The sequence below is a fragment of the Zea mays genome, chromosome 5, assembly GCF_902167145.1.
Source record: "Zea mays cultivar B73 chromosome 5, Zm-B73-REFERENCE-NAM-5.0, whole genome shotgun sequence".
Taxonomy (NCBI): Eukaryota; Viridiplantae; Streptophyta; class Magnoliopsida; order Poales; family Poaceae; genus Zea; species Zea mays.
This window is the reverse complement of record NC_050100.1, coordinates 118737574-118750664: the sequence shown is the minus strand read 5'-3', so window position 1 is coordinate 118750664 and position 13091 is coordinate 118737574. Positions and strand designations below refer to the sequence as shown.

At 41.9% G+C, this 13091-nt stretch overlaps 1 protein-coding gene and 1 non-coding gene across 4 annotated transcripts; both read left to right on the top strand.

Annotated features, from left to right (window-relative positions):
- The first annotated feature begins 1005 nt into the window (after nt 1-1005).
- LOC100191363 (Sec14p-like phosphatidylinositol transfer family protein) lies at nt 1006-12183 on the top strand. Of its 3 annotated transcripts, none has more exons than XM_035967647.1 (12): nt 1006-1297; nt 1410-1438; nt 6844-6990; nt 7466-7549; nt 7627-7680; nt 7921-7998; nt 10298-10351; nt 10612-10671; nt 10757-10852; nt 11243-11344; nt 11435-11515; nt 11593-12183. In XM_035967647.1, the coding sequence occupies exons 4-12, from the start codon at nt 7469-7471 to the stop codon at nt 11881-11883; spliced, it is 897 nt and encodes a 298-aa protein (XP_035823540.1). In that variant the 5' UTR covers nt 1006-1297; nt 1410-1438; nt 6844-6990; nt 7466-7468; the 3' UTR covers nt 11884-12183. The 3 variants fall into 3 exon arrangements, with proteins under 3 accessions (XP_035823540.1, XP_020408588.1, NP_001130269.1); XM_020552999.1 differs by having other exon boundaries at nt 2205-6990; NM_001136797.1 differs by lacking the exon at nt 6844-6990 and having other exon boundaries at nt 1096-1297; nt 11593-12178.
- Nucleotides 12184-12771: 588 nt separating this feature from the next.
- TRNAG-CCC (transfer RNA glycine (anticodon CCC)) lies at nt 12772-12842 on the top strand. Its single transcript has one exon. It is a non-coding gene; the product is annotated as a tRNA-Gly (tRNA).
- The last annotated feature ends 249 nt before the right edge of the window (nt 12843-13091 follow it).

Here is a 13091-nt window from a genome sequence, read left to right as displayed (position 1 = left end):
CTGTAAGGAAGGTTGATGTTTACACCTTAATATATTCCAAGTGATTTTGTGAAGTAAATATATCGTCACATACATCACATTGATTTTCTGGATTACATTAAAACTAATGATGCCTAATTCTCTGACACTCTAGCCCTCTGCGTAAATTAGTCGATTTTTATTGGATAATTTTCCGAAAGTTGCATTTGTTCACATGAATTCCAAATCAAACGTTCTATATATGTTTTTCGACTCACACAAGAAACACAATGATAAGAGTTCATTATACACTTTAACATAATTAGTTTAGTCGGTTTGGAAACTACGGAAAACTCTAAATTCAGCCCCTTCTGAGAATTTTGACTTTCCAGAAAATACAAACAGAACCTAATATAAGCATTATATATGGGCTGTTCTAACAAAAAAAATATTATGAGATTTATTTTCAAAAGTATTTTCTTACAATATTGATTTCTACAATATTAAACATATTATATGGGGCCGCTCTTTATTTTGAAGAAATTAAAATTTACTTAATAGAGTATGTTATTTGTTTTAAAATTTAATTCTGTACAAAGTTTAGATATAAATATATCTTAAATTTATAGGATAAAGTGTGGAAATTAATTTTATATATCACTAGTTCATTTTTCTACTTATAACTTATAACACGTTCTTCTTCTCACTCTTCTATAGTAGAGATATAACATATACATATCTTCCATATATGACAACAACAATATATAAATAAATTCTATATAAAATCATATTAGCTTAATTGATATATGTTTGAATTAGGTTTATTAGAAAGAAATTCAATTCTAAGATCCAAACGGTTAGAGGAATATTCTGGCAAAAAATAAATATTCCTTATATCTTTTATATGGACACTGTTTTTCTCATATCGTTTACATATTATAAAAAAGAAAAGATATTTTCATTTTCGGGTGGGCGGTAAAAAGTGGAGCAGTGTGAATTGTACTTGTACGGCGTGATGCGGTTCCCCTTCTGTCTGCCGCCGAGGTCCGAGCAAACTGTCGTACAGACTGAGACGCTTGCGCGATTAGCGAACGGAACGGAAGGAAGACCGTGGAAGCAAAGGCGCGCAGGCGCAAGGGAGCAGAGCACACGGCACACCACAAGAGAACAAATACACCTCAGGTGGCCTTCCTAAGATCGCCGACTGAATCTACCTCGCTTCGCGCCTCCAGTTCCGCACCGGGACTGCCGAATCTGTGCTCGGGATCGTCTCTTCCAGCGGCAATGGGGGCCGATTCTGAGGACGCCGTCAAGCAGCTCAGCCTCCTCATGGAGCAAGGTGCGTGCTTTCTTGCTTTAGTGAAGCTTCGCGCCATTTCTCGGGGCTTCTTTGCGGTTGTTGCGGTGTCCTGTCTTTCTGACTTCGCTATTCTTGGTCTGGATCTTTGCAGTGGAGGCCCCGCTGAAGAGATCATTTCAGGTATGGATCTGGAGTGCACTATATCCATTTCGTTGGGACAGCATGGATCTTGGTTTTGTTTCTGGTAGAATTTAGCTCATGTAGTCACATCGTAGTGTAGCTTTGCAAGTTTCAGCGAGATTTGAGCTGATTTAGAGAGAGTGAGGTACTCACTGTATCGTTAATCCTTATGAATGGCTAAATCGGCATAGGTCAAATTGGGGGTGATCCACTTCATATCTGATCGTTTCTTGGGTAATAATATATGCTAGAGATATGATGATGCAGCTATTACTGCTAGGAAGTGCATGCTCGGAGATGTTGTTTGATCTGTAACAAGTAGTATGTTCTATGTGAATTTGCTGCATTGTCAATGGGGTAGTCAGGTTTAGTGGTGCTTGTCTGCTTGACCTTACCCATAATGGCTCTGTGAAATTCGTTATAGTTCCCTGGGTTGACATCAGTTGTGAGCCCATGGATCGTCTTCTACTGTCATTGGAATAGCAGAATCATGCTGATCCCAGACTATCAAATACTGTGCTTAGTCAGTTTGGACATGTTTAGGCTGAGATCAGTTGGGAGCCCCGTGGATCATGCTTCCAATCCACGATGAAATGAATGGAAAGACTACTGATCTCTAGTCCATTAAATATGTTAAGTTGTTTTGGACATATTCGGGCATTCTGCATGCCATCTGTATACGTTCGTAACTAACTGCCATCTAGGAACTTTTGTGTCTTGTGGCATAATCCTCTCTTTTGGTTTTTAACGTCAACCAAACTTGCAGCCTGGAGTATGAAGGCACATATCCATCTCAACTAGGTTTTCATCACCGCTTAAGAGATGTTCTAAAGGCCATATGTTTTACATGTGTGCTAAATCAGTTCCATTCATTGCTTTGGCGTGAATGGAAATCTTCAGAAACCAACAAGGTTGTGAGTTGTGAGTTGTGACTATGATTTACTAAACTTAAACCCAGGCCCCATTGATTTTAATGGTCTTGTCTTAGCAGATTTTTTATTTGGCTTTTCATTTGGTTCTGACATTTTCTTAGGGGTGCTGGTGGGCGGGGTTAAAAACTGGACGGATACCACTACAAATCTGTTGAATCTCGATCCACGAATCCCTCCCAAGAATTAATTTGTCTACTAGATTAACATGTAAATATTGTAAAGGCTAGTTTTTCTTTCCTTTTTATTGAACGCAAACCAAACATATAGGAGAATTGCTTCATTGGTCCTTTTCCATGAAAATTTGCACATATCTCAAAGCAAACAAATTGTCGGTTAATATGTCACAGGCCTAAATTGCCATGATGGGGTACGAAGGTGTTGGGTCCAAGTCGGACCAACTGTAGCATGCAATCTAGCACGCACTCGTGTAGCGTATTGCAAAGCCCATCTTGGTTAGGATTAGGAAGAGTCTAGAAGCTAGGATTACTTGTGAGTCAAGTTGAGTCGTCGAGTCCTCTCTATAAATATAAGGGAGGTATATCCTTTAAGATTAAGCAAGAACAATTTAGAGGAAGACCCTAATCCTCTCTCCCCCTTCTTCTAGTCGCTAGCCTTTCTCTCTGCCTATGCTGTCCTACCTCTTCTAGCTGCTGCATCATGTCGCCTCCCATGCACACAGCTGATCGTAGCATCCTGTTGTCATCGACCTCTTACTTTGTAATGGCCAGGGCCGGAGCTGAGAATTAATGTGATCTCAAAATATTATACAAAATAAATTTTACTATACCTCAAAAGTTTCTTCTAACATTTCTTTAGGCAAAGTTATTAATGATCGTGTTGATATCAATCACTGTTCTTAAGGCGTCGCCTAGGCGTCCGGGTGGTGGTCTGACGCCTAGGCGCCTTGCCCGCCTACCTCGCCTAGGCGTCGCCTAGGCGTCCAGGCGGTGGTCCAACGCCTTGGACCGCCTTACCGCTTTAAAAACCATGATATCAATAGAATATATGAGTGGTTCTGACAAGTTAACTTTAAAACTCTAAACTCAGATATTAGATTATATAACCCACTATTTACTGTTCTATTAGCTATACAATTAACTGCAAGAGGTGGGGGCCCTAAGATTTGGGGGCCTAGGGCGGCCGCACTGGTGGCCCTATGCCCAGTGCCGGCCTTGCTAATGGCGTGACCAGCCCTAGGGCAGCTGCTCCCCCCTCTAATCTCCTCCAAACACCCCCAGATCAAGGACTGTTACTCCTGGTATCCAAAGACAGATCAATTATTTGGGCATGTTCTGATCCACCACTATGGTTAGCTTCAGCAACATCTATGATTTATGGATGAGAGAATTGCACTAGAATTTGACACGACACCAATGCCCCCCAACAATAGATCCGAACCAACCTAAAAATAAGATGCTGGAGGCGTATATTGTCGTCCCCCTACCAACACCTCCAACAACCCTACATCCAAACTACCCTAATTTTTTATTCTATGGATGCATTTAGGGTGTCTTTAAATGGGATCAACTTCTACCATATCGTCAACAACGGTTGCACATCAATCAACAAACCAACACCGACATTGAGAACATATACACTGACAACAACTCCACCATTGTCGCCATCTATGCCAACACCCTGTAATTGTAAAAGGAGCTAGACAGAATTTTTGCACGACACCAAAACTCATCAACAACAGATTTAAATCAGTCGGAGAGCAACACATCAGAGGTGCCAATCCAACTCAAAAGAGGTGCATAGGCAATGACATCCATTGCTTCTGATAATCAAATTACCTCTAATTGTTTTCTACTGATGCATCTAAAGTGTTTTCAGATGCGATCTCCTTGGTGCCCACATCTACATCAGTAGCGACTGCATCAATGTCGCCCAAGCCATATTGCACATTAGATAATTGGCAATAGTACCATCACTACCTTTGGCTAAACCTAAAAAAGCGAATCACTATAGCAAAGCTTACCACATCTGGACCTACGTCACAAGCTTACAACATCATAGGCCGGTATCGCCTATGTCGACTGCAACACCTTTATTGACAACAACATCAGTGGCGAGCATCACTTCCACTCCATTGCTATCACCTTCAACAACTACTACATGGAGGGCTTTCAGGAGTTTAGGAGCGATTAAGGATGACCCCTGCACATCTGGCCTCGTGTTTTCTTCATTGGTCCCCATTGTTAGAGTGGATGCATTATCTAGTTCAACCCAAAAGCTTAAGCTATTAGGAGAAGGTAGGCAATCCACTTATACACTTCAACACCCTCACTCACGTGCAACCAGAGGGAAATGCGTAAACGTGAAATTAAAGGAATAAAGGGACAGAGACACAAATAAAGCCTCTGCCAGGATTCAAACTCGAAACCTATGACTTTGATGTCATGTTAAGAGTGGATGCACTAACCAGTTCGCCCAAAAGCTTAAGCTATTAGAAGAAGGTAGGCAATCCACTTATACACTTCAACACCCATCACCACAAACAAATACCATCTACATTGCCAACCTACGCGACACCGACGATATCTATCATAGATGCTCTAGGCGCCCAACACAAGAAAGACAATGACAAGGCTACAACAAGGCAATTATCATCGACCTCATCCTTCACCATCAACATGGTGACACCAATACTAGATTCAATGACAAAAACCACCATCATGGGACCCGTCATCTCTATGTCACATATGCCTAACTCTGCATCAACTTCACTCATCCTCAAACATGAAAAGACAACCAACACAAATCAATTGGTTGGTTCTTCATCAACTAGTTCTCCATCATCGATCAACACCATCTACTATGATGACTAAATAGAGCTCTAGGCCAAAATTTGAAGCTAAACCAGTGAACAAAAGAGCTAAAAATTGTTTCTATCCCTACATTGTTGATTCTTCCTACCCCATGGCGATTGTGCTACGTGCTTCGCAACAAGAACCAAATGCTTCTACCTCATCCTTAATAATGCAAGGTAACCGATCAAATCGACTCCACCTCAACTAGCGAGGTCAATTCTTGTTGCCTTGCGTACCCTTCCACAATGGCAACCTCCGACCTACACTAGTCGCAGTCCCCTTCAATAGCTAGGTATCCTCAAGTTTGGCAATATACGAATTCAAGCTTGAAAAATTCTCTGCCTACTAGACAATCTCAATGGCGAGAGGAGAAAACTCAGTTGCAACTTCACCAACATGCTATGACATTGCCAACTCTACGTAGGGGTGGTAATGGATCATGGCCCTAATACTTGCTTCACAAACCAACAAAGCCCTTAATTTTGTTAGTTCAAAATTGTATTGTTTTATGATCCGGCCCCTAACTTGATTCGATCCTTAAATTTGCTAAGCTAAATTAAATGGCCCGTTACCACCCCTAACTCTACGTCAACAATAACGATGTGTCAACACACCTCATCAATAGCAGAGGATGCCACAACATGACACTTTTTCAACACCTGCAACAGGCATCATCTGCATCGGAATTTTCGATGACCCTCTCCCTTCTTAGGCGACAAAAATAGTGGATATCTTTACCTCCCAGCTCGTCGATATTTTCACCAAGGGGGGGGGGGCCTCCCATCCATGGTGTTCTCGGAGTTTTGGTTCAGTCTCAACATGGATAGAGTTGTGACTCTGTGGGGGTGTTAGACTGTGTGTGTTATAATAATGTAATGGGCTTTGGCCCAGCCCATGTACAGTTCTAGGTTAGGGTTTCCAATTCCAATAGGGAGGAGGCACCGTGCGCGGGGAAGAAGATGAACAGTGCCCGCAACTAGGGTTAGGGTTTGGTAGGGAGAAGCAGGGGAAGAGGTCTTCTGATACCATGATAGAAGGGAAATTCCACAGGAAATCGTAGATACATTACTTAGGAAAGGGTTACAAATATATAGTGCAGCCAACACCACTAAAGGGCTGAACTAACATGAGGCCGACGTCCAGACACAACACAGTCTAACAAGGCCTATATGTGGCTTGCATCCTATCCTTCCCTATGACTTCAAACTGGACTCAGTCATCTTGTGGAGATGAGGTGCCATGAGCAATGAAAGTGGATCAGGAGGATGATCCTATCTGGGATTTTGGTTAGGAAGTGGCTGGCTGGGCATGGCCCGAGCCGGACCATATGAGATTCAAGATGAAAATGATCAATAGAACATTTAATTAGCAATTGATTCAATTTGAGATTTGTGTGAGTTTTATGGAAGGACCACTGAAGCAGTTCTCAACAAACAAACCTTATTTTTTGGCCCTTCAAAATTTCTCAACAATCAAATGCTCCTTCCCAGTTTGGAGGATTTATTTCCAAACTAAAATTTTAGGTGTGTAAAAGAAAGTGTCTAATATAAGTTTATTTTATTGGAGATTCGAGATTGTGATTAAGAAGTGATGTCATGTGGAACAACCAGACATGTAAACTTTAATTTAAGCTCAATAACCATTATAAGAAAAAGGGCAGACCCAGTGCTGGAGTCTTCCACATGAGCGTGGTTTGAGGAAGGGATGAACCGAGGCCTGCCTTCCCCTGCAAATGCTGAGAGACTACCTCAAGCCCTCGAACCCATGATCCGGTGACTCAGTGAGACAACTCTCACCACTGCACCAGGTCTGCCCTTCTAACCACTATAAGAAAAAACATTGATTAATATTTGTTCATCTCCATCCAACCCATTTTAAGTTTTCACATATTTTGTTATGATGGGTAGTTGCAATTATACTTCATAAGTTTGGATTCAACATAGGAGAGCATTCAATGAATAGAGTCAACATTCTGTTTCTGATATGTGTTTCTTTCATTATCGCAATTACTGGAATCACAAAACTCCCTACAGAATACAGAGACTACCTTTGTTCATAGTATTTTGGTTGCCATTGCTCCATAGTCTGTATCACCCACATGTTCATACTTCATATATGTTCTTACACGCTTGACTATATAGACATGATTAAATTTCCGAAAATGTTTGGTTGCTACCTTCGCTTCAGTGTTGTTAGATATAATACATGATTATTTGTTCAACTTAAACTGTAACTTCTTGAGTGATTCCGGGACAATATGTGCATGTCTTCGTTTATTTCAGAATATGCACCAGGGCTATCCCAAAGAAACACTGGTGCGTTTCCTTAAGGCTAGAGAGTGGAACGTACCAAAGGCTCATAAAATGGTAACATTTCATACAAGTTTCTCATCCGTGGGTCAAGTCATAACTGAATTTAGTTACTAATATATTTGTTTCTATAGATTGTTGATTCTTTGGATTGGAGGATTGAAAATGAAATTGATAGTGTGCTAGAGGTGAGTCATCCCGTCTAGAATGTTATTTTTCGAGATATTACCGTATATGTTAATCAGAAAGCTACCGAAGATTCCCTTCTAGTTCTGTGATTCTGGTCTTCCCCTAATCATTTCTGATTTTGATTATTTATTTTATTATTGCAGCAATACCACTCTCAATGATCTTTCTATTTGTGTATGTTTGTATAGCAAAATTCTTCATTTTTTTTTCTGATCAATGTTTGCATTGTCCATCTGCAGAGACCTATAGTCCCAGTAGATTTATACAGATCAATACGTGATTCACAACTTATTGGCCTGTCAGGATACACAAAGGAGGTATAGTTTACTTCCAGTAATAAAATCTGTTGGTTGAACCATTACCCTATATGAATTGATTATGAACCATTCATTTGTGTGTTTGAAATATATATGCCTTTGTACTGTAGTATTCTAAGGCTACCCAATTCTTGGATTTAATTTGTCATCTCCTCGTTGAAATTCTTCGTATAGAGTTGTCGTTGTGTAACAACACCAGATGAGCATGACGCAGGTCGGTGGTCTTAGTGAACTTGGATACGAGTAGGAGCCAACATGCAGGCAATTAGAAAGGTTCGGGCCACAGTGTGTGTAAACCCTACATCCTCTTGCTACTTGGTGAACACAAAGGAGACAAAGATTACAAACTCGAACACGAGTAAACATCAAGACCTTCTAGCTCCTCAACTCTTCGTTGTGGTGGGAGTTCTAGCCTAATCGTCCTAATCCACCTTTATGCTTGCCTAATGAGAGATCTCTTGTGTAAGAGTGTCCGGATCTGATTGAATTGGTCTAACCCCAGCCTAGTGTGTGAGCCCTCCAAAATGTAACTCAACCCCTCCCTTTTATAGTTCAAGGAGGAGAGGTACATGAACCACGAATTCCAACGGCTAAGACCTAACTACCTTGTTCTTATTCTGTTTTTAGAGTCGTACCGGGGCCCATGCCCCCGGTTGTAGCACATTGTCAGAGATGTCCTTTCCTAGGCGGCTGTTGTACCTGGCTACCTGCCGCATCAACAGACGATGGGGCACGTGCTGAACAGTACAATATAGTTGGTAGCCGGTGTAGATACTTGATAATGCTTCATGGTACACTTTGCGTGCGCATGCTAGAAGGCCGATACATGTACTACATAGTGTTCTTAAGCATCATGCAGCAAATCGTGGCAAGAACACACTTGTTAGGCCTGTAATGTTGGATATCACACATTTAATGTGTTGTACTGAGACTTATCCGTTAAGCTAACTCTATGGACTAGTCTTTATGCCTTTAGATGTGGAGTGCCTCCCCTGGGTTGCACCACCATCGGTGGGCCTAATCATATTCTTCTGCCTTGCGGTAGGATTACACTTAGTCGCGCTGAGTCCCTTGTTCCCATGTGGCTTCGGGGTCCCAAAGGGTTCGGGGCCTGACCTCTTTCTGGATGCGAGGTCGAGGACTTTTAGGGACCTAGGGACCAGTAGAGATCCCCGAGTCTAAGCGCCACTAGTGTTGGGGGTTGAGGGGGGGGGGGAGGCACCGAGTACCTATAGTCTTCATAACGCCTCAGAGCACAAGGGACCCCGTGGGCTTAGGCTCGAGACATGAGGGGTCTAGATCTTTGACTAGTGCCCCAGGGCACAAGACTCCTTGGGAACTTAGGTTATTTCATCCTTGGTTGTCCCAGGGCGCTAGGAGCCCTAGGCGAGCGCTCTGAGCTCTCAGTACCTCCATGTGGCTTAGTAGTGTGTTGTTATTTCTTTGGAGTGCCCTATTATCAAGTTAGGTAGTGTTAAGCCCCAGGAGCGGTAGCTTCTTGTATCGGGGCCTTGAATGCATCTTAAAAGAGGTTAAACTTTTAACTTATATTGTTTGTCAAACTTTCATGGAATGATGTTCTACTAACAACGACATCTCTACTATATTAAGTGGCAATATCGTCGGCTCTGCCCGCGCGTCAGCGCAGCACACGCCCAGCGAAATTCATAGCAAAAAAGCGGCAGAATGGGGCTTCAAACCCGCGACCAGTGACTAGAAGAGTTGAGTCTCTAACACTGCAGCTGAAGTTCATTTGTGTTATACTAAGAATAGATATTGTATATATACAAGGTCAACTACATATAAGATATATAGAAACCATAGCAAATGTAAATGTACGGGTAACTGACTAGTGTGTATTAAGGTCTGTAGTTTCAAAGTATGATATGGCGCCATACAAGTTTTACTTGAACTGTGGTAACTGCAGTTGACTGGGCATTGTTTGGTTATTATGTCTGTAGGATCATAGGTGATGTTTTCACTTGGGATCTGTGATAACTGCAGTTGACCCGACAATATTTTGTTAGAAAACTGTAGGGATCTTATGTGAATTCTTACCTTCGGCTTTGGGTTTGCCTTTCTTATATTTCTCACGTGTGGGCAACATCAGAGAGTCATTAGCTTCCCATTTGTGTACTATAGTAGTTTGTGTTCCTTGAGACTTAGTTTTTTTTTTCAAAAAATATTAGCAAACCTTCTACCACAATTGTTAAGTTGCATGTGGTAGTTGTTAATTGTTATAATAATTCCCTTCTTTCTATCTTTGTTTCATTTTTTTCTTTGTTTCTCTCATTGGCAGGGTCTCCCAGTTTTTGGCATTGGTGTTGGACATAGCACATATGACAAAGCTTCGGTAATTACTCTAATGCTTGCTATTTGTTTAGTAGGCTACAACTACAGCCAAAATCATGAAACTGGATGCCTTTAGCCTTTTACTGTATGCTATGGACACTTTTATATTTGAGAGGTTGGTATAAGCTTTGACTGTTGTACACAATCAGTTAGTGACCTAAATAATGTTCTTATTCAACTAACTTCATCTTACTTGTAGCTTTGTGATTCTTTCTACTGAGTTGTCTTGTGCCAATTAAAAATAGAGGCATTTTATCTCAGGTTCACTACTATGTGCAATCTCATATCCAGATTAATGAGTACCGTGATCGTATAATTTTGGTGAGTATCCACAAAATGCCTGGAGTTTAAGATTAGTTTGTAAACATATGAATCCAGTTCTAACATTTATTTGCACGGCATTTAGCCTAGGCTGACACAACAGTTTGAGCGGCCTGTTGTCAGGTGCATAAAAGTTCTGGATATGACTGGTTTGAAGCTATCAGCACTGAGCCAAATAAAGGTATCTGCTATGACTATTAACCCCCTTTTTGCCATTAGACCATACTTTAATGAGTTAGTATTCTTGTCTGAACATTCATAATAATAATCACTAGAATATGCATACCCTTTTTAGTAATTATCTAGGGATAAATAGAATATTGGGGTTAGCTTTATCTAGCCTCCTGTGTTCAAGAGGAATAGCTTACCCCTTGAACTTTGAGCTGTCCACTCTTCAGTTCATCTCTTTATATCATTCAGGCAAAGTGTTAACGATGAAGTTCAGAGAATAACTATTCACTTGTCCATGTTTTGTAAAAAAAGTTTTGCATGCTGTGTGCATTACTTGTTGCTTTTGGGTATCGATTATGGCAATGCTATTTTCTTAATATAGTTTTAATTCAATGGGCAGATGTTAACTTCCATATCAACAGTTGATGATTTAAATTACCCTGAAAAGACAGAGACCTATTATGTTGTCAACGTTCCATACATATTTTCTGCTTGTTGGAAGGTACTATAATTACCACTGATGCTCAGACCCAATGTTTTTTAGTGATGTTTTAACAGAAACTGATGACAGTTAATTTGATCATGCTGCTAGGTTGTGAAGCCCTTATTGCAGGAGAGGACAAAAAAGAAGGTTAAAGTTTTGAGTGGCTGTGGGAGAGATGAACTGCTGAAGGTAAATAACTGGAAATATATCCATCCGTGTATTTTTTTTCCTTGAGTACAACAGTTGGTGATGCTTGACGTTTGTAGATTATGGACTACTCATCACTTCCCCATTTCTGCCGCCGGGAGGGCTCTGGATCATCAAAGCATTCGTCTGCTGATGTTGACGATTGCTACTCCCTTGACCATCCATTCCACAAAGAACTATACGACCATATCAAAGAGCAAGCGTCGCGTAGGGAGCTCATCAAGATGGGATCGTTGCACGTGAGCATTCCTGAGCCAGACCCAGAGGACGCCAAGATCGTTGAGGTCATCCAGGCTGAGTTCCAGAAGATCGGCGAGCAGGATGAGTCCACCACCGGCCACAAGGATTAGCATGCCCCAAGGACGGTCATGTGCGGAGCGCCGCCGGTGACCTCCCATGAAGTTGATCGCTGCTGTCCGTTTCTATTTTTTTTGGTTGACAGTCCCCAGTTGCGTGGGGAATATAGCAGCAAGCTCATGCATTTGCATGATGGAGTTTATGTAGTTGGAGGAGAGGCTGAGAGATAAACGAGCCAGTGTATATTAGATGCACATGAAGCCATAATCGCCTTTTTTGTTAGTATATAACCAACACATATTTAGCTGTATATTAAAGAAGCCAAAATCCATGGAATCGCCTTTTTCCATACACTTGTTTGCTGTGTTGTGGATGACAAATTCTCTTTGCTGTTTCAGTGAATTGTGCTGTGGGAATGAATAGAGTGGGGGTGACTGGTGAGGTGCGGCTTGGACCTGTGAACACGCAGGCAGGTTGTGGTGCATCACTGGCTCTCTGCCTGGAGAAGGAGAGCAGTGAGCCCGCTTGCAGCTTTCTTGCCATCCATGATCCTCCGGCCACGGCAGCTGCACAGGCACTCATCGCTCACAGCATAGGATATACGCTGTCTGCATCTACACTCATAGCCATGTAATCTGGCAGAGATAGACCGATTCTGATCATTGTGCGTGTTAGCAGAGTTGCGGCGGCGCGACAGGGACCACGCGGATCGTGTGCACGGGGCAGCCCACGAACACGAAGGCGATGGATGGACCATCCCGCGCTTGGCTGTTAGATCCCTCGGCCGCTTACCACCGCTGCCCTGCGGGCCCGGGCCTCTCTTCCCTGGACGCACCGTGGCGTTGCGCGCGTCTACGACGGTGGCATCGTCGGCTTGCTTTTGCGGTGATGCAGCTCAGAGAATTGTAATTAAATTAAAATGAAGAGCGTTTAACATCTGAGCGCATCTGGTGTAGTGGTATCATAGTACCCTCCCACGGTACTGACCGGGGTTCGATTCCCCGGATGCGCACAATTTCTCTTTTTTCATTTTTTTAATCTTTGGACTGTATCATCATCATAAGCAAACAACTGTAAAACGATAATTTTTTTCTACATAGAATTTTGCTCAATCACGGGCCTAGATTTTTCCCCATGTGTCAAAATCGTGCATAGTAAAAACATCCACGCTTTCTATGATGTAAAAAAAAACTAACATGAGAAAACGCATTGATATTTCCGGTTTTTTTTCATTTTATCTTTGGACTGTATCATAAGCAAA